This window comes from Copadichromis virginalis, linkage group LG22 (genome assembly GCF_057382275.1).
Source record: "Copadichromis virginalis isolate Kocher_CV1m ecotype Utaka linkage group LG22, C_Virginalis_male_GT1.1, whole genome shotgun sequence".
NCBI lineage: Eukaryota > Metazoa > Chordata > Actinopteri > Cichliformes > Cichlidae > Copadichromis > Copadichromis virginalis.
In genome coordinates this window covers 32,359,726-32,387,186 of record NC_140638.1, presented here as the reverse complement: position 1 = coordinate 32,387,186, position 27,461 = coordinate 32,359,726, and the positions used below count along the sequence as shown (strand labels likewise).

General features: G+C 44.1%; 1 protein-coding gene across 1 annotated transcript; it reads left to right on the top strand.

The window, feature by feature from the left end:
- Positions 1 to 22,917: 22,917 nt before the first annotated feature.
- irx1b (iroquois homeobox 1b) lies at positions 22,918 to 26,784 on the top strand. Its single transcript, XM_085446610.1, has 5 exons — positions 22,918 to 23,414; positions 24,109 to 24,351; positions 24,714 to 25,506; positions 25,758 to 25,818; positions 26,416 to 26,784. The coding sequence occupies exons 1-5, from the start codon at positions 23,178 to 23,180 to the stop codon at positions 26,462 to 26,464; spliced, it is 1,383 nt and encodes a 460-aa protein (XP_085302736.1). The 5' UTR covers positions 22,918 to 23,177; the 3' UTR covers positions 26,465 to 26,784.
- Positions 26,785 to 27,461: the final 677 nt, after the last annotated feature.

Here is a 27,461-nt window from a genome sequence, read left to right as displayed (position 1 = left end):
CAGTACATTAGATTCAAGGTAAGAATCACAGTCTCTGGTATTTTGGCATGTTCGTAATCATATCACACATGAAGCAGCATAAGACTTGTTTCCCTTATCCTTGACCTATATTACACCTCTCCTCTTTCTTTAACTTCTCTCACCTTTTCTCTACCTTCCAGCCAATCCAGCGCTTGAGTATGCGCTCATTTACATTCCTCAAACTGCCACTCACAAGCCAACACGCGCGGTGAAATTGTTGCTGTATGTGCCAATTTTTCAAGACTCGGAGCATTCAGTTCTCATCACTTGACACTCTGAGTAGCTCGGGTTTCAATTCTAAAACACAAAAAAAACCTCTGTCTCTTCTCTCTTATTCTCTGGCTCACTCTGACAGTAGGTGTTGCATACTAATGTAGAGTGTGTGTCTCAGGGGGGCGAGATGAGGAAGTCCTCTCCCATTACTCAGTGCCCACCAGCTGGGCAGGGGCAAGGGCTACAGCAGCCAGACAGATGGTACTGTCACCCCCTGCTCACACACACACATACACACACGCACAATGGTGTAACAGTGAGGAGGAAGTCATTAGCTGGGAAAACCACAAGATTCCTTATTGAACAGGGGGAGACGAGGGGTGAGGGAGATATAAAGGGAGAGAGGGAGAGGTTTTATCCTAAACTCAGTTCTGCTGAGGCAATCTGTCATGGTTGAAGTAATTGCCCTCGTCTTGCGTGAATGAAGTGATCTGTCATCGGACACTGCATTACTGCTTTAAGAACTGCTCCAACACACACACACACACACACACTCACACACACACGCAAACACACACAGGCAGGCAGAAAGCCGTGACCCTCCTGAACGCTCCAACTAAAACGCAGGCAGCTGTGACATCTTGAATAAACCGCCCTTCAAAAAATTTCAGGGGGAAGGGGGGAAAATGGAAAAGGAGAAGTTGCAAGTCTTTCTTCTTCTTCTCTTCCATCATCCACAATCAGCCTTTGTCTGCACAGAAAAAGAGTGTTGCGGCGAGAAAAGTGGGTGATTCTCACTCTGTTTTATCAGTAAGAGTAGAGTGCGCTTGGGTCTCATTAGGTCAACATCCTCTGGTCTTATATTGTTGCTTGTTTGACTTGGTTGATGGACTGTGTTGAATGAGAAAACAAAGGGAGGAGGGGAGGTATAATTGCACTTTAACTGCTACTATTGGGCTAATATTTGTCCAAGTGGTGCAAAGAGGCATCAGTCACATTGATTACTGGACAGTGTGGTTGCAAGCTGAGCTAAAAGGCTACACATGCAGGTTGAATGTTGGGCACAGAATGATAAAACCTTTATATTTACCAAGTAAGCGCATTCAGCATCACTGTACTTCTTTATTTGCATATCTAACTCTAGGTGCTTTATCAGTATGTGACACCCTATTTCTATGTTTTACTGCAATAATAGAGACTCTTGTGGAAAAGTTGTGTAAACAGTGAAATAGCTGGGGTTTTTCCTCAGTACCAGGGAATAAAGGTGACTGATCTGTTGTTCCTCTAACTAACACTCAACCACAAGAAGGTCATTGCCCAGAGTCTCCAATGTTAGTAATATAATTATGTATAGAGCCCAGCACAAAAGAAAAGCAAATGAATTCTTTCTCTCAAATCTAGTTTACTCCTTACTGATAACACTATGGGGAGGAGTATTATAATAGGTGTATTGTCAGACTATGGTAAAAATAGGATACAACCCCGCTCGTGACTTGGAAATATGGGTGTGGCCTAGTGGTTTTGTTAATTTTTTTTTATTTCATTTTTTGCTGTCAGAGACTGATAGCAATTAGGGCAACCAACTGGTTGCACAGAGGTTGAGTGTGCAATTCCCTCAATCGCTTTCAACAACTTTTGCAAGGAAATTTAACAGTTTGCCTGGTCGAAGCAACCTGTCTCCAAAAAATCAAGGTCTAACTTGGACTGACTGCAATCACTCTCAGATGGATTGGTGAGGATTTGCAAATAACTGCTGTATAGTTCAGACAGTATAGTACAGTGCATGTTGCAATCAGTCTGAGTCATTCTGCATCAATGAGCACAACTTGTTTGCGATGTATCTTTTTGAGAGAACTCATCTCAGCTGGTTGCAGACTGGTTGTATTCTGGTTATATGCATATGTAAAACCAAAGTTGCTGAGCACCTACGTAATTGTGCCGTTAACTCACCATCCTGCAGCAACTGCTTCACTTTGAAGAGAAATTTTTCAAATTTATGAGGTTCTGGCTAGACTCTGAAGGTAAGTAGTCAATGTAAATTCTGTGTATAGAATTTTTGCTGATTTATTACAAATAAATTTCTTGTAATTGCCATCTTTACCCCATCATTCACAAATTTACAGCAGACTCATAGCAGACTGACTCTGTTTTATTGTCGTCTTGACAAACCAAAGTTACTTTGAAGACTGCAGCTGACTAACTGGTCACAGACCTGGTACCTGTCTTTGAAACAACCATTTCAAAGCCAACAAGGCTATGGTCTGAGTGTAGCATAGCTTGTACTAAGGCTCAGAGTTATGCGTTATTATGAGCATCCATGTTTTGAGAAAAATATTCTGTTTTATTTGGTCCACTCTTCATGTTTTCATTTGCATGTGTTGTTTTTCACTAATCAAGATTACCATCTGATTTATTATCAGAATGAATTACTAACCATGCTAATTAAGCTAGCTAGCCAGTGCTAGACTAATGCGATAGTAATTAAGGTCGATTAAAACAAAACTAGCCTGGAGTTTTTAATATGGTCATTCACGAATGAATGGGTGGCTTTGTGCTGCTCTGTTGGCAAATAGGAGAGCCTTTTGCTTACTTGCGTGGATAACATTGCAAAGGTAATTCCTACCAAGTATTCAGACACATGAATAGTTTTCTTAAGGCTAATGTCAATATTTAAAGGGTGATTATTAGTTTCATAACCGTGTTAAAGTCTTCAAAACTTGTATCCCAGTTGCTGTTTGCCACAGTTGCTAGCCTGTGACAGTTGAGGCCCCTCTTATCCAGTGAATGATCATTTTGTGTGATATCATTTTCTCAAGTACAGACAGTAGACTGCTTGGTGAATAATGTAATTAAGTAAATATACAGCACACTATGGCAGCAGCAAATAGCGCTGTACCAGTGGGTGGCTCCACTGTAAACAAATACCTTTTTGGTACACGCATAAAAAAGATGTACCCAATGCTAGCTCAAGGGCGAGGTGTTACACACTAATGCTTTTTGTACAACAGTGGCATAATGTGATACGTTAACATGCATCGACATGAAATTAGAACCCCAGAGATGGTGCCTCTCTGCTGCCTTATGTACACAGAAAACAATAGGTCTGGAGCTTTGAATGTTGCTAGTGTGTGTTGCCCTTACGGGCGTGGAGGGCTGGGAGGTGGATGGGCATGTAACATATCTCACTTTAATGTGCAAGACAGGGTCTTTTGTTCCATCTCAAAGAGTTTCGTTGTTAACGTGCAGAAGGTGTGTTATTTAACCACACCCTAAAGTGAAGTTAACTGTGTACAAGTAATATCGCCTTCATACAGCTCTTTTAAATCTGAACTGGTGCCAGTTATAGGTTAGCCTAGCGGCTTAAAGATGCTTGAACAATTGAATAATAAGCAGTTTTGTGGTCAGGTGAGGCTTATTGCTTAAGATGTATTTCCTTGATTAAGAAGAACCCCTTCACAACATGTAGCCTAATTAAGAACACTAGCGAGGAAGTGTGCGTATCACTGTCAATGTCTAAATTTAGGACACGCTTTAATGAATGGAAATACAGGTTTACAGCGAGATGCAAACCATTGGTTTTACAGTCAAGAGCAAAAGGGCCAGATTAGACCAGAAAAAATCTAATGCAGTCTGTTCTGAAAAAATTAATTGGACAAATGAAATCAGTAACAGACCAGAATGATGGAAAGAGGAAATTATGGAGAAAGAAAGTAAGGGCTTCTGATCCAAAACATGCCACATTATCTGTCAAGCAAGGTTTAGGCAATGTTATGGCCTGGGCATGTATGGCCACTCCTGTTTCTGGTTGATGTGACTGCTGATAGAAGTGTGAAGGACTAAACTCTCTGCTCAGATTCACCAAAAAAAACAGCCAAACTGACCAGACAGCACTTCATAGTGCAAACGTATAGTGAGCCAAACACAATGCAAAAGCAGGCCAAGAGTTTCTCAAGTCAACTGCAAATTCAGTCACCTGATCTCATCCCAATAGGCCATGCTTTTCAGTTATTACATGCAAAAACTGACGACACAGAGACCTACAAATAAGCAAAATAAAGCCCTGGCAGAGCATCACATGGGATGACAGTATTTGCAGATATTTAAAACTTAAGGAAGTCACTGCCTGCAAAGGAGATTTTATGTAATATTTAAACAATCCTTAAATTTAAATTTGTGTTAGTTTGTCCAATCGCTTTTGAGTTTCTAAAAATGGGCGATAAAAACATCAGTTGGTTGGGGTTGAGTATTTTAATAGGTGTATTCAGTGTTGGGAAGGTTACTTTTAAAATGTATTCCATTACAGAATACAGAATACATGCCCCAAAATGTATTCTGTAACGTATTCCGTTACGTTACTCAATGACAGTAACGTATTCTGAATACTTTGGATTACTTAATATATTATCATGCTTTTTACAACTACGTGAATGTACTATTGCTGTGTGATTTATTACTATTACTGAAGGTCCGCGACTCCGAACTGTAGTAAAGGGACCTCTGACTAATATGGCGGGGTCCCTGTCGGCTCGTAGCTGAAAAATAGCTTTACTTTGTTGTGTGGGTCAACTTTTCTTGACAGAGAGAGGCGTTGAAAGGCTGCTCCAACAGAACTTATTGTTTTCGGAGGAAAACACGAACACGGTGTACGAGTCTTAATAGCTTGCTTACAACTGGGCTCGTCAGGCACTCTTCTTGGCTGAAGTGGTTATTATTATATTTACATGCTTACAGCTCCCGTTTTTCCTCGATGACAACTCGTACCTTTCCACTCCCCTTTTTCTCCCTCCTCGCTCACAGACCCATAACGTGTATGGCAGTCCATTCTCCCTGCAACATGGACTACACTGCCCATGATGCTACATTCTTTAGAGCTATGCTTGTAGCATTCTGCCTGTTAGCTTAGCACAACAACAACAACAACAACGAAAAGGCGCTCTCTCACCCAGGAAACACACAGTCGCAGAGAGAGAGAGAGCGTCGCCCTGTAACCATGGCAACCATAACACTGCCGCCTGGAACAAAAGAACGTAGCTGTCAAACAAAACCCAAACAGTCCTGACCCGCGACAATATGAAACAGGAAAGTACCGCAGTGTAATCCATTTATTTCAACAAAGTAACTGTATTCTGAATACCACCTTTTTAATCGGTAACTGTAACGGAATACAGTTACTCATATGTTGTATTTTAAATACGTAACGGCGGTACATGTATTCCGTTACTCCCCAACACTGGGTGTATTGCATCAGCCATGATGCACCTCTTTTGTGTTTATACAGAACTTTGCATTTAATCATTAGCTCTTAATCTCTGGCTCTCTTCCGTAGTGTGTCTTTTGGTCTGTTTCCTTCCCTTCATTCCCAACTGGAATTGCAACCTCTCCTTGTTGCCTGGTTCTGTTGGAGGTTTCTTCCTGTTAAAAGGGTTTTTTTTTCTTTCCCACTGTTGCCACGTGCTTACTCATAAGCAGTCATCTGATTGTTGGGGTATTCTCTCGATTGTTGTAGGGTCTTTAATTTCCAAGATAAAGTGAACTGAGGCAACTGTTCTTGTTATTGGGCACTATAACTGAAAGTGAATACTTTTGTAAAGCCTTGCATTAAAGATGAAAGTCTGTACTTTTTTCACACACTGACCGCTTGATTTTAAATGCACTGTTGTGGTGTACAGAGGCACAATTTCCAAAACTGTGTCACTGTCCAGATATTTAAGAACCTAACTATATAAAACTGTCATTAAGAAAAAAGAAAAGATTCTACAACAATCCAAATGAGTGGAAGGAGTGTATTTCCACACCTAAGTTAAGTTGAAATGTTAATTTTCGTTGACACTGTCACAAAACTGTTGGTTAAACTTTTTGGATGATGCTTGAGGTGTTTTCGCAGAGTTTTTACATTGAATTGCATATATCGCACAAGTGTCCACCTCCTGTAAAGCGCCACAGATGCACCCCCACACGCACCCCCCCACGCAAACACACCACCTCCTCCGTCACCTCCGCACATGCACACTCGCACAAACAGACGGTCAAATAGACATACAGTCTGTCATATTTGCGACTGGTAAACAAGCACTGAGAGGCTGTTAAAGCCGGCAAGCTGAGTAAACCAGAGACAACGGTGTGCTTAATGAACTGGGCTGCCTCCCAGCACAACATCTCATCATCACTTGGACTTAAACAAACCACTCAGCTGCTAATTGGCCGAGCTGCAAGGAGCCGCTGTGAGGAATGCATGCTCCCCACCTCCACTGTTGCTTCTCAAAGGCTTGACAGACAGCAGCAATACAGACTCTCTGTTATTGAGTCTTTGCGCAGATATGTGACAGCCTGGCCTTGTGTTGGGCTCCACTGTGTACATCCCCACAGTCACCGTATAGTCCCGTGCCTCACTTTGATGTTTCTCTTTTCCTCACTCTCATATATAACTTCATTCATATTTCAGGTTCAAATCATCACCACTCCATTCAGTGTGCATTTGTCAATCATGCATTTCAGACGTGTCGCCATCCTTTTTTTGAAAATTCAGCAAGGTGATTGTGCAGGTGTGCTGCTCTTGCCATCGCTTTAGATGTACCGATGCAAACTACCCAGTTCTTCTTCTGTTGATTCTGGACAAACAGATAAAGCCCATCACTTCCCTGCGTGCCAGAGGATTTCGCCCAGGAAAGCCTACCAGACGCCAGGTGTTTAGATTAGCAAGTGCAAAGATTCATAAAGTGGGTATAAGCTGAATTATATTATTTGCAAACAAACATTTATTCACATGAAATGTTGCAGATTGAACCTTCATTCTTGTCTGCGTTAGAACCAATCAATCTTGATCGAGATTATGGAAAAATGCCTTTATATGGATATGATGGTGTAATAATATGACTTATATGTTGAACCATTCTGAGGGCTGCCTCTACAAATAAGCAACTTATTATTAAATATGTGAAAAAAGATCTCGTGTGCTGCAAGCGATTCACTGCATAGCATTTTTTTTTTTTGAGCTAGTAGGGTTAGACTAACCTCACTGCAGGGTGGAGGTGTTTCGCAGGGTGTAGAGTTTAGGAGGAAGTTGATAGAGCTTAAAAGCAGGAAGCACACCCAGCGGCACATCTCTGCAGTTAGTTCAAGATCATGTATCTGTTTGCTTTACTGTACCTTTGGTTTATTCAGGGAGTGTGCAGATATTTGTGACAAGGATATGAATGGTGTGGATACTGAGGGTGGATTTTCCTTTCTAATAAGACTCGAAGCTAATGAAGAGCATGTTCGTGCTGAAACCGAAAATTAAACTGCTTTCTGACTAAATCTATCATTTATGTGGCTAGCTAGGATTAAAACTTGATCTCACCTGAAATAATTATAGTCATTTCCATGGCCCAAAAATAACAACAGGGCATTAACAGTCCTGTTAACCAAAAATTTCATGACCAGTAAATACCAGTTTGGCCTGTGTGAGTTTAGTGGACAAAGTGGTTTGGTATTTGCTAGCTTAAAACAACGACTAGATTGTATAAAACAAGTAAACTGGTGGGGTGAGCCATTTTTAAGTTATTTTTCACCCATATAAAAGATAAATGTAGCCAGCGTACAACTTTTTGCTCCATTTCAAAGCCAGAATGGTTAGAATGGCTTTTGTTGGCCTTTTTAAAACATTTTTCTTTTTAATTTAGAAGATGGGGCACGGAGGAAGAGGATTTAAAGTTAAAGTTAAAGTTACCTTTAAGAATAATGAGCTCATTAGAAAAGTATTGGTAAATAGGCTGTGGCTGTGCTGGTTTCTATATTATCCTTTTGGGGTTTTTTGCATAGCATTTACAAACAATTTACAGTGTTTACTCAGTAACGAACTAATGACAGAGCTGCCACGCAAGGTTTTGGCTTTCTGTCAGGAGCTATTTTGCATTCAGTGTCTTGCCCAAGGACATACTGGCATTTGGCGGAGCCAGGAGGTCAAAGCGCCAAACCTGCAATGAGTGGACCAATCAATTTACCATCCAATGGGCTTATTATGGTCACTTCGTTAGTCATGTCCCTCACTAAAACAATGACGTTACCGCAGTCCCGTCACCGTTTATACCAGTACTTAGGGTGTGGGTACCGATGTTAGCGGTAAAATCCGACATGTAAGTCTTCACCCTGGCAGCAGTGACACCCACACAAGGTTGGAAAAAGAGAGTTACACAACCAGCTGAAATGACACCAAAGCATAGCTTGCACAAGCGGACGTGACAGCACTTTTGGTGTGCATGTGCCGATAATGAGGGCAAGAACCGTGAGCATGAATGAGCCCAAGCTATGATGTAAAGTTGACATTTAGCTCTCAGTCTTTTGAATTACAAATGTAAAAAGTAAATGATTTACAAAACAAAATAAAACATGGCACATGGTACATCTTTTTTGAATCCTTAAGGAATCTTTGAATATACATCTAATATGTTGCTATATCTGCAAACTGTCTTTGACACTATATCTGACATGTGATGCATTTGAACCACAACATAATACAACATCATGTAAGCCTAAACATTTGAAATCAGATGGATTAAATATAACGCCAGACCAACATCTTCCCCTCTTTGCTGGAAGTTAATAGGTGATTAAGCCGTGTTGCTGTGTGGGCCATAGGGACCCAATTGATCTGATCTTTGACCTCTAACTCTGATGAAGGGGGTGGCTGGAGGTCAGGCCTGTAAGAGATACCCTCTTTATCCTTCCACCAGAACGGCAGCTCAAAGCTCGGGGAGGCACCCAGCCAGGATCCGAGGGTCTCTAGCCCTCCTCCCTCTCAACTCACAATCTCACATTCATACGGTCAATATGAGCCAAAGAGCAAACACCTCTGTGGCCCTGTGATGCTTTGACCTCAACTGAATAGCTTTGATTTTCCCAAGGGTAGCTTATTTTTGCCTTTAATAGATCCTTATTGGATGAGCATAAAGCAAATATTGCAAAGAATAAAAAAAAAAAAAACTGGATAAACAATATCTGCTGTGGGTGCTTTGAGTTGATCCTAACTCCTCCAGCTCAGTGATCTCTGTCAGTTCTTAAATGAAGACTGGGCTGATCCTTCTTTCACTCAAGGACTTGTAGGGGATTTTCAGCAGAGAAGACTGTGTAATGCCACTTCTCTTTGAGGTATCCATTGAAGTCAGCACTATTGCATTAAGCTCACTTGTCTTCCTAAGGGCACCTTTTCATCATAACCCACACACATACACATCCCTTCCCTCAAACTCCCCCTTTTAAGTTGAGGTATTGTCTTTAACAGCATTATAACGGTATCATTCCTCTCCCACCGTGAACAACAAAGACAAGAAACGCCAAATCCTAGAACACAGCAATCTGTGTGTGTGTGTGTGTGTGTGTGTGTGTGTGTGTGTGTGTGTGTGTGTGTGTGTGTGTGTGTGTGCACGCGCGTGCTTTAAAGCAATGCTAATGGGCCCTAAGAAGCATTAAAGTGACCCCTACTGTAACAAAAGAGTTAATAATCCGTTTAGAAAACAATCAGATCCCCGGCCATGAGAAAAGCCCCCTGCTAAGTCTTTCTGTAAAGAGGAGGAGGAGGGAATTCACCTTTTTTTTCAGTCAGCAATCTTGTTGAACATGGCTTGTTTTTATCGCACTCTCTATAGGGAATGATGGAACAGTTTTTAACGGCAGCTCTCAGTGAATAAAAAGACAACAAGGTTTGAGTTTCCCAAGCAGACAACAGTTTTGACGGATTCAAAGTGACCCCGGCTCTCTCTAGGTCAGGGTTTGTTATCAGTGCCATCCACTGTAAATGAGCCCCATTGGACTTCTAAAGGAGCTGTTAACAAACAAACGCCGGCTCGCCCGTTAATTGCTAATGATAGGCTTTTTGTCGTGGCTTTCCCCTGTGGGTCGAAATGTTCAATCACCAGGCGAGCTGCTGTCAGGTCAAACTGCCACTGATATAATAGGTGATATAAGCCATTAAGAAATGACATCTCCTGTGCTGTATGTCAAATATCACTGCTATGAGGGGGGGAAAGTGTTACAGAGTAAAAAATAAGTACGAGCTCAGTGTGAGGGATCATTTGACTGCTGGATGTATTACCCGAGGCTGGCAGGCTTATCTGTTATGCATCAGAGTGATCCATCTGTTTTAACATCAGGTCAGAGCTGAATCTATCACTGCTTATCTTTGCTGTCAAGTAGGTGAGGACAGGTTTTTCTTTATCTACCTGCAGCTTGTCCTTCCCTCTTCATTCTCTGCAGTCTCCGACATCCTGAAAACTGATTATGAAGTCAGCAAAAGATTAACTAATTAGCCAAACTAACAAGCCGAATGAAGAAATGCAATCAGATGAAAAAAAGAAAAACATGATTTTTATTTATTTCCAAAGCATCCCTCGTTGTGTCATTTTTTGCTTAAATGTGATTGGAGAGTGTATCCTTCCTCATTTCTTCAAGGAATAAATCTACTTGAAAGCCTTGCCTAGCGCCTTGAGGCGACTGTTGTTGTGATTTAGCGCTATATAAATAAAATTGAATTGAATTGAACTGAAAGAAGATAACACTAGAAAGAGGTTTCTTATTTACATTTTGCACGAATGGTGAATGGGTTATCTTTCATGTAGTGCTTTTTTTCCTTTTTTTTTCATTTTGCAACAAAACATAGCAAAAGGGGCGATCGTGGCTCAAGAGTTGGGAGTTCGCCTTGTAATCGGAAGGTTGCCGGTTCGAGCCCCGGCTTGGACAGTCTCGGTCGTTGTGTCCTTGGGCAAGACACTTCACCCGTTGCCTACTGGTGGTGGTCAGAGGGCCCGGTGGCGCCAGTGTCCGGCAGCCTCGCCTCTGTCAGTGCGCCCCAGGGTGGCTGTGGCTACAATGTAGCCAGTGTGTGAATGTGTGGATGACTTGATATGTAAAGCGCTTTGGGGTCCTTAGGGACTAAAGCGCTATATAAATACAGGCCATTTACCAAAAGTAAAAATGATAAGAGTGAAGTTCCACTGATTTTTTAATTGTATTTTTGTAAACACGCCTCCCTGGGCCTGATTCTGCCAGGGGTTTCTTCCTGTTAAAAGGGAGTTTTTCCTTCCCACTGTTGCCAAGTGGATGGTTAATGCTTAACCTTAAATCATTAATTCTGTTGGGGTTATTATTCCAGTTGTGTTGTGTTTAGACTTTGATACTTGTGCCTGTGCAGATGGTGGTTTTTCAGTGTTTACATTGTCAACTACACTGTAAAGGTTTAGCTGTGAACAGGCTGGTTGTTCCAGTGTTAGTAAAAACCAGTGTTCTGTAGCTGTGAACAGACGTATGGACTGGTTCTTATATAGCATTCATACAAACTCTTTTCTCTGTGCTTAAGTGCTTTCTATCTAACACTGTACAATATTATGTACAAGTAAAAAAATTGTCACTTAGTAATTCATAGTGGAATTTATTTGTTGTGAAAATTTTCTTATAAAACTTGCTAATCTAAAGCTTTTGTACCAAACCAGGCAAGTTTTCAATGTAAGCTCACCAGCGGCTAACTTTAGCATACAAACCAATAAGATCTTTATTGACTTTCTGTGTAGATCATGGAGAACTTGCGTGTACTGGAATATTCTTGGTATTAACATATCTTTGCCATTAACTATGTGGGTTTGAGATTAAATACAGTGTAATATGTATGAGCTTTGATTGTATTATGTAAGTAGTTACTATATGAAAATCTTACCAGCCTATAAACACGCCCCATACTGTGAGCTTCAAACTGTGATCTTATATATTTATAAATCATCCATTTCTGGTCACACATCTATAATTTGTGTATTTATCTTATAAAAGATGGAATTAGCCTCTGGATTATGACATACGGGTTAGTTAATTCAAGTCTTGAAGCATCAAGCTAAATCTTCAAGCTGACTAGCAACTTGTCAGTCACACGATAACGTTGTGCTCCACCTCCACTGGAAGTCAGGTGTCAGCGACAGGACTGACGCCAGTCCAGAGCTGGCTGTGTTCTAGTACTGGTAGTTGGAAAATCAAAGAAAAACATGATTTGTTTGGGTACTCAACAAAGTATTGTCATTATTCCTGCAACGCTAGCAATACAAAAACATCACTACCACGTGTTCCTGCAGACATGCTGGCCAGTGTTCTTGTGTGTGGCTTTTTTAGCATGTTACAAATACTGTTACGGCCGCTGGCCTCAGGTGGCCCCGCCTTCCTCCATGGAAGCTACAGTGCTCCAGGACTCACATCCTCTCCCAAGGGTTGAGGATTGTGTAGACAGTATTGGGACTGCTCAGTATGTCTCCAAGTTAGATCTTCTTAAGGGTTACTGGCAGGTCCCTTTAACTGAACGTGCCTCTAACATCGCTGCCTTTGTTACACCCGATGATTTTTTACAGTACACAGTCATGGCTTTCGGCATGTGTAACGCTCCTGCCACCTTCCAGAGGCTAGTAAATAAAGTCCTCCGTGGTCTGTCCAACTGCAGTGCCTACCTAGATGATCTAGTAGGTTACACTGAAACATGGCAAGATCATTTGGAAACGTTACAACAGGTATTTCACCGTTTGGCACAAGCTACCCTAACTCTCAACTTAGCTAAGTGTGAGTTTGCCAAAGCTACTGTGACGTACTTAGGCAGGGAGGTGGGACGTGGACAGGTCCGGCCCATAGATGCCAAAGTGGAAGTGATTAAACAGTTTCCCACGCCTACCACCAGGCGTGAGTTACGTCGGTTTCTAGGGATGGTGGGCTACTACAGGAACTTTTGTAAGAATTTCTCCTCTGTAGTAAAGCCATTGACTGACCTGCTCAGCCCAAAGGTTGAGTTTAGCTGGTCGAGTGAGTGTCAGGATGCTTTTGAGAGTGCAAAAGCCCTCCTCTGCCATTCTCCTGTGTTAGCTGCACCTGATTTGACGCGACCATTCAAACTCGAGGTTGATGCCAGTGCTGTCGGGGCTGGGGCAGTGCTGTTGCAAGAAGACTTGCTGGGTTTGAACCACCCCGTTTGTTACTTTTCCCGCAAGTTCAATAAAAATCAGTTAAACTACTCCACCATTGAAAAGGAGACCCTGGCTTTGTTGTTGGCTCTTCAGCACTTTCACGTGTACCTGGGGTCCAGCATGTTGCCTCTTGTTGTGTACACAGACCACAACCCACTTGTGTTCCTGGCGCGTATGTTTAATCACAACCAGCGCCTTATGCGCTGGGCTCTGTTGTTGCAGGAATACAACTTAAGTATCCACCACAAAAAGGGGACTGAAAATGTTTTAGCCGACGGTCTGTCCCGTTTGTAAACATGTTTTACTGCTTTTGTCTTTTGTTGTTGTTTTTGCTCTGTAACGTTGGCTTCAGCCCAACATAGTTGGTATTTTAAGGGGAGGGGTGTTACGGCCGCTGGCCTCAGGTGGCCCCGCCTTCCTCCATGGAAGCTACAGTGCTCCAGGACTCACGGATTGGCTGGCCCGGACATATGCCCGCCCCAACTTTATGCGGATCCGAGCCTGTCTGACTACGCACACCATTGGCTGCCGCAGGAGCCTGGAGTACGACGGACAAGTGACACAGCTGTCTGCAGTTATGACAAGTGACACAGCTGACTGCAGTTAACTGATAGTATAAAAGGCTGAGGAGTCTTCATTCGTCGAGGGACTTGTTGATTTGAACAGACTGTACAGAGAGTCCCTCCCTTTTGCCTGTGTTTTGTGTTGCCTCCTGCGAGACGTTTAGTAGAGCAGTGCTCTACTGGTGTTATTAATCGTGGTGTTTGTTTAAAGTTTCTCTGCTGCCTAGTGAGTTGTTTCACTAACGGATTTCAGTTGTGTTAATAAACCTTATGTTTGTCTTCCTATCTAACTCCTTGGTCTCTGGGCTCATTTATGTTACGTCCGCTGCCGCCTAGCAGAGCCGGGCCGTAACATAAGTGGGGGCTCGTCCGGGATCCCTCATAGGGGGTCTTTGTTCCTGGGAGTGGGGGTCAAAAAAAAAAAAAAAAAAAAAAAAAGAGAGAGAAATTGAATTTGCTAAAGATTAAGCACTATGTCGGCTGCGTTTTGTTTACAGCGCTTTTTAGCTGCCCCGTCTCTTGAGATTATTAATAGCTGTCGCAAGAATGATTTGCTGCAAATTGTGGATCACTTTCAGCTGCAGGTTTCAAAAACTCTCCGTAAGAGTGAAATAAAAGCCTTAGTGGTGGACAAGTTGGTGGGAGCTGGTGTGCTTCAAGCGCCTGTTTTGCCTGTGGTCTCTGGTGTGCCAAGCCAAGCTGCCGTAGTTGAAGAGGGCCAAAATGGTTCCAGTGGGGATGGTGAGGGGGATGAGCGGGGAAAAACGCCGCGCACGCTTCCTCGCTATGATCCACTCTCTTCTGGGAGTTCCGAAGGGAGAGAAGGAGCTCGGCTGAAGGTGCGGCTGGCACGTCTCCAGATGGAGGCTGAGGAGAAGGCTCAGAACCGGCGGATTCAGCTTGAAATAAGGAGGCTGGAAATAGAGGCAGACAAGGCCGTTAGGCTCCGACAGCTTGAGCTGGAGTCACAGTCTCAAGCCTCATCTGTCTCTGCTGTTCATTCCGGTCCCACCTCCACGTCCACTTCTGCTTTTAAAATTGATAAGTGCATTTCTTTAGTGCCCACTTTTAGAGAAACTGAGGTGGATACATACTTTGCAGCATTTGAACGAATCGCTGGCGCGCTGCAGTGGCCTAGTGAGATTTGGCCTCTTTTGCTACAGTGCAAACTGTCCGGCAAAGCTCAAGAGGTGGTGGCTGCTCTTTCTTTAAAGGACAGTTTAGAGTACTCGTGTGTTAAAGCAGCTGTCTTGAAGGCCTATGAGCTAGTTCCAGAGGCCTATAGGCAGAGGTTTCGCCAGCAAAAGAGATTGCTGTCGCAGACTTATGTGGAGTTTGCAAGAGAAAAGGGGGTTCTCTTTGATAAGTGGTGTGTTGCGTCAAAAGCGACTGACTATGACGCTCTGCGCGAACTAGTTTTGTTAGAGGACTTTAAGAAATGCATTCCTGAGCGTATTGTGCTGTATTTGAATGAACAGAAAGTGACGTCACTAACATCTGCTGCTGTTCTTGCTGATGAGTTTGTACTCACTCACAAAGCCTCATTTACTGACAGTGAGAAGCCACGGGTTAGCCCTGTGCAGCAGCGCCACACAGCTAAAGAGTCTGGGTCCAGGGAACACCGTGAATGTTTTTACTGTCATAAAACCGGACATGTGATTGCTGACTGTTTAGCATTAAAACGCAAAACATCACATGCTCAACCACCCAAAGGGGTGGGTTTTGTAAAAGCTGAGGCCCGTCACGAGGACCATGAGTGTGGTGGTAGGGTGCCTGACCCCTGTTTCGAACCATTCATTTTTGATGGCTTAGTATCGCTAACAGACAATCCATCCGAGTTAAAACCTGTGCGTATTTTAAGGGACACTGGAGGTTCTCAAACTGTCATCCTCTCAAGTGTATTACCATTTTCTGCCAAAAGTGAATGTGGTTTTAATTCTGTTCTGCGGGGGATAGAGATGGGTTACGCTCCTAGACCAGTTCACAGAATTTTTATTAAATCTAGCCTTGCTACAGGATTTTTCCCTGTTGCCGTTTGCCCGGCCTTGCCAATAGAGGGTGTGGCCATGCTGTTGGGCAACGACATCGCAGGAGGGGTAGTGCTCCCTCGTCTGGAGGTTTTAGACAACCCCCTGAATCAGAAAACTTCTGATGTGTCTATGCACCCTGGGCTGTATCCAGCCTGTGCAATTACTCGAGCACAAGCTCGGAAAGATACTGATATTGCCCTCTCTGATTCTGTGTTGATGTCCTCGTTTTCCGGGGAGACTGATGTACCCACTAACAGAAACAATGTTCTGTCACCTCCAGACTCTGTGACACCCGAGGAGCCTGATCCATTTCCTAAGGACTCTGTACTGCCTTTGACTAGAGACCAGCTGTCAGCAGCTCAATTAGCTGATGAAACAATAAAGAGCTGTTTCAAACGTATGGTGAGTGCTGAGCAAGCCAAAAAGGAGCAACAAGCCTATTTTATAGAACATGATGTTCTAATGCGTCAGTGGTCTCCACCAGGTGCAGAAGGTGCAGATTGGAGTAAGGTCAAGCAGATTGTAGTGCCCTCTGCGTACCGGCAGAAGATCCTGGCCCTTGCCCATGAAAGCCAGTGGTCAGGACACTTGGGCATCACAAAAACATACCAGCTACTATTAAAACATTTCTTTTGGCCTGGTATGAAGCGTGATGTTTCTAAATTTTGCAACAGTTGCCATGTATGTCAGATTGCAGGTAAACCCAATCAGGTCATACCCCCGGCTCCGTTGTGTCCCATTCCTGTAGTGGATCAGCCGTTTGACCATGTCATAGTAGACTGTGTGGGTCCACTACCTAGAACAAAATCAGGAAAGCAATACCTACTCACGATAATGTGTGCCGCTACCCGCTTCCCCGAGGCTGTCCCGTTACATAAAATTACAGCGAGATCTGTCGTTAAGGCGTTGACAACCTTCTTTTCAGTGTTTGGCTTGCCTAAGGTCGTACAAACCGACCAGGGCTCGAACTTTCAGTCTAAGGTATTCAAACAAGCAGTTAGCACTCTGGGTGTTAAGCATATTGTGTCCTCTGCTTACCATCCTGAATCGCAAGGTGCATTAGAGCGGTGGCACCAGACCTTGAAGACGATGCTACGCAAATACTGCCTGGAGAGTGATAAAAGCTGGGACGAGGGTGTTCCATTCGTGTTATTTGCTGCCCGTGACGCCGTTCAGGAGTCACTTGGGTTTAGTCCCTCTGAGCTAGTATTTGGCCATAGGCCACGGGGACCCCTCAAAGCTCTGAAAGAGGCGTTTTTGAGCCCACAAGGGGTTTTCAAAACAAACGTCAGCAGTTATGTAAAACACTTCCGTGAGCGTTTGAATCAAGCCAACGCTCTGGCTAAGCAACACCTTGCCGCGTCACAGGGAAAGATGAAACGCCATTATGATAAGGCTTCTGTTAAAAGAACCTTTCAGGTGGGTGACCAGGTTCTCGTGCTCTTGCCTGTCCCTGGCTCAGCCTTGTCTACTAGGTATAGTGGCCCATTTAAAGTTTGTGAAAAGAGAGGGGAGACAGATTATGTAATTTGCACTCCCGACCGCAGACGCAAAACACGTGTCTGTCACGTAAACATGTTGAAACTGTACCATCCGCGGTCAACACCAAAGCCTGCAGGGCTCTGTGTTCCTATTGTAGCCTCAAGCCACCTGGAGGAAGGAGGGGCGGATGGGGGTGATGGGTTAAAACTATGTTATCCCACCTGTTCTAGACCCCGTTTGTCTAACTCTGAAATGCTAAAAGCATTGCCGGGTTTGCTTGAGCATCTGATTTCAGAGCAGCAAGAGGACATAATTGCCTTAATTAGGGAATACACCTGTTTATTCGGGGATGTGCCAACTGCCACTACGGTGCTAGAGCATGACATTGATGTCCAGGGCGCTAAACCTATTAAGCAGCATCCTTATCGAGCCAGCCCCCATAAGCGCGTGCTCATGAAACAGGAGGCTGACTATCTGCTGCAACATGGTTTAGCGAAGCCCAGTCAAAGCCCCTGGAGCTCGCCTTGTATAGTGGAGTCTAAGCCAGATGGCTCGCCCCGTTTTATTACAGACTTCCGGAAGGTGAACTCTGTGACTGTGGCTGACTCACATCCTCTCCCAAGGGTTGAGGATTGTGTAGACAGTATTGGGACTGCTCAGTATGTCTCCAAGTTAGATCTTCTTAAGGGTTACTGGCAGGTCCCTTTAACTGAACGTGCCTCTAACATCGCTGCCTTTGTTACACCCGATGATTTTTTACAGTACACAGTCATGGCTTTCGGCATGTGTAACGCTCCTGCCACCTTCCAGAGGCTAGTAAATAAAGTCCTCCGTGGTCTGTCCAACTGCAGTGCCTACCTAGATGATCTAGTAGGTTACACTGAAACATGGCAAGATCATTTGGAAACGTTACAACAGGTATTTCACCGTTTGGCACAAGCTACCCTAACTCTCAACTTAGCTAAGTGTGAGTTTGCCAAAGCTACTGTGACGTACTTAGGCAGGGAGGTGGGACGTGGACAGGTCCGGCCCATAGATGCCAAAGTGGAAGTGATTAAACAGTTTCCCACGCCTACCACCAGGCGTGAGTTACGTCGGTTTCTAGGGATGGTGGGCTACTACAGGAACTTTTGTAAGAATTTCTCCTCTGTAGTAAAGCCATTGACTGACCTGCTCAGCCCAAAGGTTGAGTTTAGCTGGTCGAGTGAGTGTCAGGATGCTTTTGAGAGTGCAAAAGCCCTCCTCTGCCATTCTCCTGTGTTAGCTGCACCTGATTTGACGCGACCATTCAAACTCGAGGTTGATGCCAGTGCTGTCGGGGCTGGGGCAGTGCTGTTGCAAGAAGACTTGCTGGGTTTGAACCACCCCGTTTGTTACTTTTCCCGCAAGTTCAATAAAAATCAGTTAAACTACTCCACCATTGAAAAGGAGACCCTGGCTTTGTTGTTGGCTCTTCAGCACTTTCACGTGTACCTGGGGTCCAGCATGTTGCCTCTTGTTGTGTACACAGACCACAACCCACTTGTGTTCCTGGCGCGTATGTTTAATCACAACCAGCGCCTTATGCGCTGGGCTCTGTTGTTGCAGGAATACAACTTAAGTATCCACCACAAAAAGGGGACTGAAAATGTTTTAGCCGACGGTCTGTCCCGTTTGTAAACATGTTTTACTGCTTTTGTCTTTTGTTGTTGTTTTTGCTCTGTAACGTTGGCTTCAGCCCAACATAGTTGGTATTTTAAGGGGAGGGGTGTTACGGCCGCTGGCCTCAGGTGGCCCCGCCTTCCTCCATGGAAGCTACAGTGCTCCAGGACTCACGGATTGGCTGGCCCGGACATATGCCCGCCCCAACTTTATGCGGATCCGAGCCTGTCTGACTACGCACACCATTGGCTGCCGCAGGAGCCTGGAGTACGACGGACAAGTGACACAGCTGTCTGCAGTTATGACAAGTGACACAGCTGACTGCAGTTAACTGATAGTATAAAAGGCTGAGGAGTCTTCATTCGTCGAGGGACTTGTTGATTTGAACAGACTGTACAGAGAGTCCCTCCCTTTTGCCTGTGTTTTGTGTTGCCTCCTGCGAGACGTTTAGTAGAGCAGTGCTCTACTGGTGTTATTAATCGTGGTGTTTGTTTAAAGTTTCTCTGCTGCCTAGTGAGTTGTTTCACTAACGGATTTCAGTTGTGTTAATAAACCTTATGTTTGTCTTCCTATCTAACTCCTTGGTCTCTGGGCTCATTTATGTTACGTCCGCTGCCGCCTAGCAGAGCCGGGCCGTAACAATACACAACAGTGATACTACAGATGACAAATTCTATAGTTTTGCTGCTTTTTGTGCACACTGTCTGCAACATGGATTGAGAAATCAGAGGTTATTGGGGCCTCTCGAACTTTCTGAGTTGGAAATCTGATTTGAGGGGACATTCCAGTTTAAAATTCTAACTGGAAAGTCAGGATTTCTGATTTCATTTGTGTTTACTCTTGTGGAGTTTTATTTGGAAAGACTTAAAACTAGCAAATGAGACCATAAATCCATCAGAAATGTATTTAATGAGGTCATAGAGCAAGGGAGCTCAACTGGCATTTCACCATAGACCTCTGTTCAACTGAACCGCTGTTTGTAAGCCGAGGAGTCGCCCCCTGCTTGCCAGATCCAGGCAAGCAGGTGGCTGAATGCAGATCCAGGTTTGACACCAGGAAGTGACGACTTACTTTTACATACAGATTTTATAAAAGGCAGAGAATAACACTGTGGAGTTTTTAGCTGAAACATACTGTAAATATAATTTTACTACTAGTTTATTCCACTGTAGGACATTTTGCTCCAAATAAAATGGTGACATGTGGATTTTGTATCATAATACCGATATGTACAGGTTTAAAGTACTAATTTAAGACACACATAAAGAGAAATTTGGACTTTCTCCTGTTTTGGTAGATCTTCAGCCAAAGTTACTAACCATCAAACATCAGTAATGACAGCATACAGTCATGGCATCAGGTTCGCTGCCAAATTGACTAATTGGCCAATAATGGTGTTTGAAAAGTGTGAAATCCTCATGATTGTTCGTCATTATATTATAGAAATATGTTTAAAAAGCATTTAAAAAAAATAAAGTAAAAATTGAAGTTGCAAAAGTGCATGAAAAGTCAACTTTGTGCCACTGCCAAAGATCCTCAGAGTGTAAAATACTGCAGTGCAATCACTGATATTACACTCAGTGTGTGTCCATTTGTTTTTGCTGCTCCCCCACACTGTAGACCGATGACTTTTGTAGATTATTTTCCTTTAATTTTCTGTCACTGTTGCAAATGTAGGACTGTGTGAACAGCAAATCTGAGGCCAAACAGTATCTACGAATACCAAACAAGTTAATAATTCAAACATTTTTGCATCACTGTTGCCACCTCTCCTTTGTTGAACTGTTAGCAAACACACAGAAAAAAAACAGCTTTGTGATGTTTGGAGGCTTCTTCATTTTCCCCGCTGCAAATTACCCAAGAGGAAATGGCCAGTGCGAGTGGATTGTGGGGACTTTATTCGTCTGTTTCCTGCGGTAAGTTATTCCTTTGTCTGGGCCGAGCTAATAGCAGGGAATGGGATTCAAATAGAGTCAAGCTGCCTCCTGAGATCCCTCAATCCACCGTCGCCATAAAAAGAGGTCTGAGGCCAGTCTAAATATTTGGTAGTCTTAGCAGGTTCATGTTAAAAGACACACACACACGCACATGCACGGCGCACACAAACGCACAGGGTGAATGCACAAGCAGGCCGAGGCTGTGAAGTTGAATGGCATAGCTCAAAGCCTTCCTCCCCCTATCCCTCCCTCTTTCTCTCTCGCTCTCTCTCTCTCTCTAAACCGCCAAACCATTCTCCCCCTTTCTCCAGCTCAGAGGAATTCATTAACTGCCTCTCCACAGAGACACTATGGAAATCAGGCAGCTACAAAGGCAGAGAGGGAGAGAGAGAGAGAGAGAGAGAAAGAGGGAGAGAAGGGAGGGAGGGGTGATGGTGGTGGTGAATGGGGCTATATTATCCTATTAGATGGTGGATATGTCTCGTTTCCCTCCCCTGTCATGAGAAAAACATTAATTTTAAGTGAGGAAGGGAGGGAGAGAGAGGCAAAGACTGAGAGAGAGAGAGAGGGGAAGAGAGAGGGGGTGGGGGGCTGAGGGGTAGATGGTGAGGGTCTTTAACGTTGCTCTTTTATCGAGCTGAAATGGAGAGTCCCCTGGCTCCATTTACCTTGGCAATGAGGATAGAGGCGCTCTCCATGAATGCCATTTAAAATGCCATGGAGATTAAGCATCCTCTCTCCCTCTCCCGCTCTCTGTTTCTCACACACACATATGCAGCGGCAGCAGTGGCGGCGGCGGGGCTCGTCATAATATGTGTTTAGGAAAAACAGCTTTGAGATTCATGAGTAAAGCCCTCTAGGTGCCAGCGCTGAGGAGGGAAGAGAGCAGAGAAAGAGACAGAGAGGACCATCACTTAGCCAGAGTGGGCTTTAAGCACTGTAATTAAATCATTAGACCCCTCTTCCCTCCCCCTCTCCCTCCCCTTCCTCTCTCTCCTCTCTCTCTCTCTCTCTTGGCTCAGCCAAGCTCATCAGGAGCTCAGAGTGTGAAATGATGAATCTGTATTTATAGGGATGGAGTAATTACAGCGCTAACCTCTGAGGGGACCCAGGAGGGCCACAGGGCCACAGAGCAGGGTGCAGGGTGCTCAACCTCATTAGCACTGCCCAAGTGTGCGTGTGTGTGATAGAGTGTGTGACACAGTGTGTGAAAGGAGGTGTGTGTGTTCAAAGAAGCACAGTTGCTATGTGTTGTGATGGTTAAGCCTGTCAATGAGGACACATCAGCCTGCCTCCTCCCACACGTGAGGGTCCATTTTTACACTTTCTCCCACATAAATATGGTCCCCCCCCCCCCCCCCTCAAAAAAAAAAAAACACCACCACTTTTCATATGAGATGAAAAGTGGTGGTGCTTTAACATTTCTGCGACATCTGCAACTGATACCAAGGGCCTACAGTAGTCTATTCTTCTCAGCAAACATCTGTCATTTTCCACTCCACAGCTCCCGTGCGCTCCGTATCGCTGCCATCTCCTATCATCTTCGATCTCTGTCATTACCTCCACTCTCCTTTATCTCAACAGCTCTGAAAACATAAGCTCCACTGACTTCCGCCGATAATCACGGACATTCCTCGTGGATCTGTCCGACCATATCAATGCTTCCCGGCCCATCTGCTGGACCAGGAATGTCCGGGCATACCCCACGAGTCAGCAGTCAAAGCACCGAAAAATGACACCAAAATACGGAGAGATTATTATTATTATTATTATTATTATTATTATTATTATTATTATTATTATTATTATTATTGTAGTAGTAGTAGTAATTAATGAATTCATTGCGCAAGACACACATACACTGCGCACACATGCGCGCACACACACAGGTTACCTTTTCGGTAGACACAGTGAAGACTGTCGAAATTAAATCACATACATCAATACACACGCACACACACGCAGACGACCTGGGCTAACCAATGCACTAATCGCCTGCCCCGGGCATAGGAGGAGCTTGGTGCTTAAGTAGGCTGCCAATCAGTCACTCAGCTCCACATCCAGAAGCTCCTGCGGCCAGACATACGCATCAACTCCGCACTCGAAAGTGCCAAACTGCTCCTGAGACACAACTCGGTGGAAGGGAAGGCTGACAGTTTCTTCTTTTTTAAGTGGGGGTCATCCTGATTTGTTTTGTTTTTTAACTGTCCCGTTTTTCTGTTCTTTTTTGGGGATTCCTTCTTTCTTTTCTTTTTTTTCCCCTGCATCATCTTTCTTTTTTTCGCTCTTGTGACTTTGGGAGAGATTTACTGCACGCATACTCCGGACATGTCTTTGCCTCAGCTGGGGTATCCCCAGTTCCTCAGCGCCTCCCATGAGGTGTACGGAGGCGAGCGGCCGGGCTCTGCCCGGGAAGGAACCACCGAGGGCGGCGTGAGCTCATCAGCGACCGCCGCGGCTGTCGGCTCCATGCTGGGGATGTACGGAAGCCCATGGGCGGCTCATAACTACAGTGCCTTTCTGCCGTACAGCGGAGCCACAGACCTCGCCCTCATATCCCAGATGGTGAGAGATGATACACGTTCAGGTGTTCATAAGAAAATAGTGAGGCTGAGCTTTTCACTGTAATGCGTAAATACAACTTGAACCATTTAAATGGCGGGTTGTTCGCTTTTTTTAATTTGTTTTTTAAGAGAATTTTTGTGAATTTTATTGAGATAAATTAATTATTAATAATTAATATTTAATTGTCTGTGTGTTGGAGCTATAAATACTTGGGTGAATTGCAAAGAACTGAATAGCCACATAACACAAATGAACGATCTCTGGTAGCGTGACACTAAACTTCAGTTTCAAATTTAATTTGAGGTCATGGTTTTTGAAAGCGTGAACATAATGTTGTTGTTTTTGTTTGTTTTTTGCTTTTTTTTTCTACAAATGTGGACCTGTCTACTGTGGTAGGCTGCACGTTTTAGCATAAAGGCATTTATCAATATTGAATTAAATAAAAATCAAAACAAAATAATATGGTAGGCCTAGATCATAGAAATTTGCAAGCGACCTAAAAATGAAGGATATTTGTTGTGATCTGTGTCTGATTACTGATTTTTTTTTTTCAAACTTGTAAGTTTTTTGTTTTGTTTTGTCACGCAAAACGTTTTTGCTCCAAATTTCCATTTTTTCTGAACTTGAGGCGCAAATATCTTTGGAGTTGCTCAACAAGTTGCCCCCATTTTTTTTTCTCCCAACAACATTCCAGGGCTCACAGTATGAGCTGAAGGACAGCCCGGGGTCCCACCCAGCTTCTCTACCTGTTCACACCGCCCAAGGCTTCTACCCCTACGGCCAGTACCCGTACGGAGACCCGTCAAGGGCCAAAACGGCCACAAGGGAGACCACCAGCACCCTGAAGGCCTGGCTGCAGGAACACCAGAAGAACCCTTACCCCACCAAAGGAGAGAAGATCATGCTTGCTATCATTACGAGAATGACACTCACACAGGTGGGCAGCGTGATATGTTTTCGGAGCTCAATTTGTATAAAATGTTTCAGTTCAGTGGTCTTTCTGGCACCTTACAAGCACAATTTGGTGGGCATCAGCCTCCAGGCCCACTTAAAATAAATCTCTAATCATTATTTTAAAGGTTTTATTCTTCATTTTAATGTCCTTCAATAGCACTGCTATTTGTTATGAGAACTCAGTTGGCCCATATGACTGTTTTTAATACACCTGCAGAGGGAAAAAAGCTCAGGAATAATAAATAAAATCAGATGTCTTTTTAAATGTTTTATAATTCCCCATCTACAGCTTTCAAACCACAGCATCTGAATAATAATGCTTAAAAACGCGCTTTTCTTTTACAGGTGTCGACGTGGTTCGCGAACGCCCGCAGACGCCTGAAGAAGGAGAACAAGGTCACCTGGGGCCGCAGCGCTGAGGACCGGGACGGCCGCATCTTCAGCAGCGACAACGAGGACGAGCACGGCAAGAACGGCAGCGACGACGAAGATGAAGAGGAGGAGATAGATTTGGAAACCGTCGATATCGAGAGACCCGAGGAGCAGCGCGAAGGGGAGCGTGGCTCCGCGAGGGGGGAGGCCGAGGCGGGCCTGTCCGCCGCCGAGCAGGCCTCTGAGTCGAAGAGCTCGGAGAGCAGCAGGACGCTTTCTGCGGAGGCCCTGAGAGGAGCCGAGGCGGGTGTTTCTCTCGGTAAATCGCCCAGTGTCAAGCTTCCCGCGGATCATTCGCCTGGCAGGCAGGAGTGCCAGAGACCAGCACAGAGCAAACCTAAAATCTGGTCTCTGGCTGAGACCGCCACGGCGCCCGACAGCTCTCACAAATCTCCCCCCGCGGCCCTTGCGCACCACGCGGCTTTGGCCTCCACCGGACACCCGGCCTTACTCCCGGGTCACGGAATATATACGTGCCAGATTGGCAAGCTGCACAACTGGGCCAATGCAGCTTTTCTGAATGCCAACTCTCTTTTGAACATGAGGTCGCTCCTGGCAGGGGCGCCGGCCGGACACCTGCCCGTCCACGGCGCAGTGCCGGCTGCGCGTCGTGACGCACGACCGGCAACGGTCGGCACGGGAACGTCGGGTACGGAAGACGACAGCGATCTAGAGTCATCAGGGAGCTTCAGTCCAAAAAGAGATGGTATGGGCCTGATTTCAACTTCTTCTTCTTCTTCTTCTTCTTCTTCTTCTTCTTCTTATTATTATTATTATTATTATTATTATTATTATTATTATTATTATTATTATTATTATTCATAGGACTTGTTCCGTTGAATCACTCAAATGGCGACAACAGCAGCTCTCCTTCCTGCAGGGCAGTTTCACTTTATTTTCAAAGGTAATTTCACGAACACCTTGTCACTCACTAGTTTGTTTTCTTTCCTTCCGCAGATGAAGAGAGCGACCACAGGCCCGATTCCCTGAAGTCCCCCTTTCAGATGATCACTGACAGGTGATTTCAAATCAATTTTGGCATTATAACACCATCAGCCTCGATTAAATGAACCTTACAGCAAGAGGTAAACACTGTTACACCTGACTGGTTGGGGAGGCAGAACTCGGCACATAAATCATACGATTGAGTCCCCACTTTAACGCCTCGTCAGGCAGGAGTCTGATATATTCTGCGCCTCTCCCTCCCTCTCTCCCCTCCCAGCCTGCCCCCCCATCCTCCAACAATGAGCTATCGCCACCAAGTCATTTAAATAATCTGCCGCTATTTATTCACGCCCCCCCCCCCCCCCCCCCCCCCCCCTTGAATGAAGCTAATGTATGTCAAAGAAAGCCCTGATGGCAACATCATGAATGAAGCAGAGCGTGAAAAGACATAAAACAATTTACCTATAGTGGGGTTTTTAATTTGCATAAATACAGCTTAACACCGTTTGAAGGAAACAAACTCGAAGTGTTAAAAAAGTTGCTTCGTTAGTTTAAACGAAGGATTTCTTTTTAAGAGTAAAATTGCCAAATTTGTTTCAGATAATATAATTATAATGTCTAGACTTTATTCACCTCTGAGCAATAGTTTCCTCTTCTTCTCTTTCCTCAGACCTCACCACGGGACAGCAGCACAGCGAGTTCTGACAACAACAATATGAGAAGAGAAAGAAAAAGAGGAATAATTTTATTTAATGGAGAACAGTTTAACGAAGGATATTTTTTGGACTGGGAGGCCTGTTGTAGTATTACTGTTTAGCTTCCACATGAAAAAGAGATGTTCGCGTTTTTTGTTTGTTTGTTTTTTGTTTTTTTTAGTCTCTGAATCACTTGTATTTCTCTTTTATGTCCTCTTATTTCCCCCCTCTGTTCCTCTGTTGTGAATGGAAACCTTGGAAAAAAAATTGTAAATACAGGATATGAATTTGTCTTTAAAGAATATATTTTTTGGGAACTAAATAAATGTCAATATAGCGCTTTATTACTGAAGAAAATCCCACCACCTGTATTTAATAAGAGGGGACCAATTTCCAGCCAAAGAAATCAAAGAAACAAGGGCAGAATGCAGATTAAGAAGCACTGTAAACTTCCTAAACTAAGCACACATTATTATTAGTATTGTTATTTTTTTTTTTAGTGCCTGAATTTAGGATTTTTATAACATAAATTTCCAATAAGTAACCAGTACAATACAGAGAGTGCAATTAATGTATGCAGAGAAATTCTCCTTCAAGAGCTCAAGTGGATTTGGTATTTTAAGGGTAATTATATATCTATATTAATATACATATAATACAAGTATTGCAGTTAATCTCCAGCTGACCTCGTCGTCCCTGTGTCTAGTTTGTTTCACACGAACCATGCAGTGTCAGCTCCTTTATTTTTTTAAACTACCAGGAAAGTCAGTTTTATTGAAACCTGCACTCTCGCCAACAAAGCTCGAAGACTTATGCCCGTGCCTTGGAAACCACTGCAAACGCTGCGGAAATTGAAAATTGAAGATTTCCAGGACCTTGTGAACCTGCGCTTGTGCTTTCAGCCCAGGCCTCCTCGCTTTAATGTTGGATTATACCCCTCTGTGCCACCACTGCTGCCTCTGAAATATGGATCAGACGGAGAGGAAAGGCCAGCAAGCCAGTATGGGGGCAGCAGCTCTCG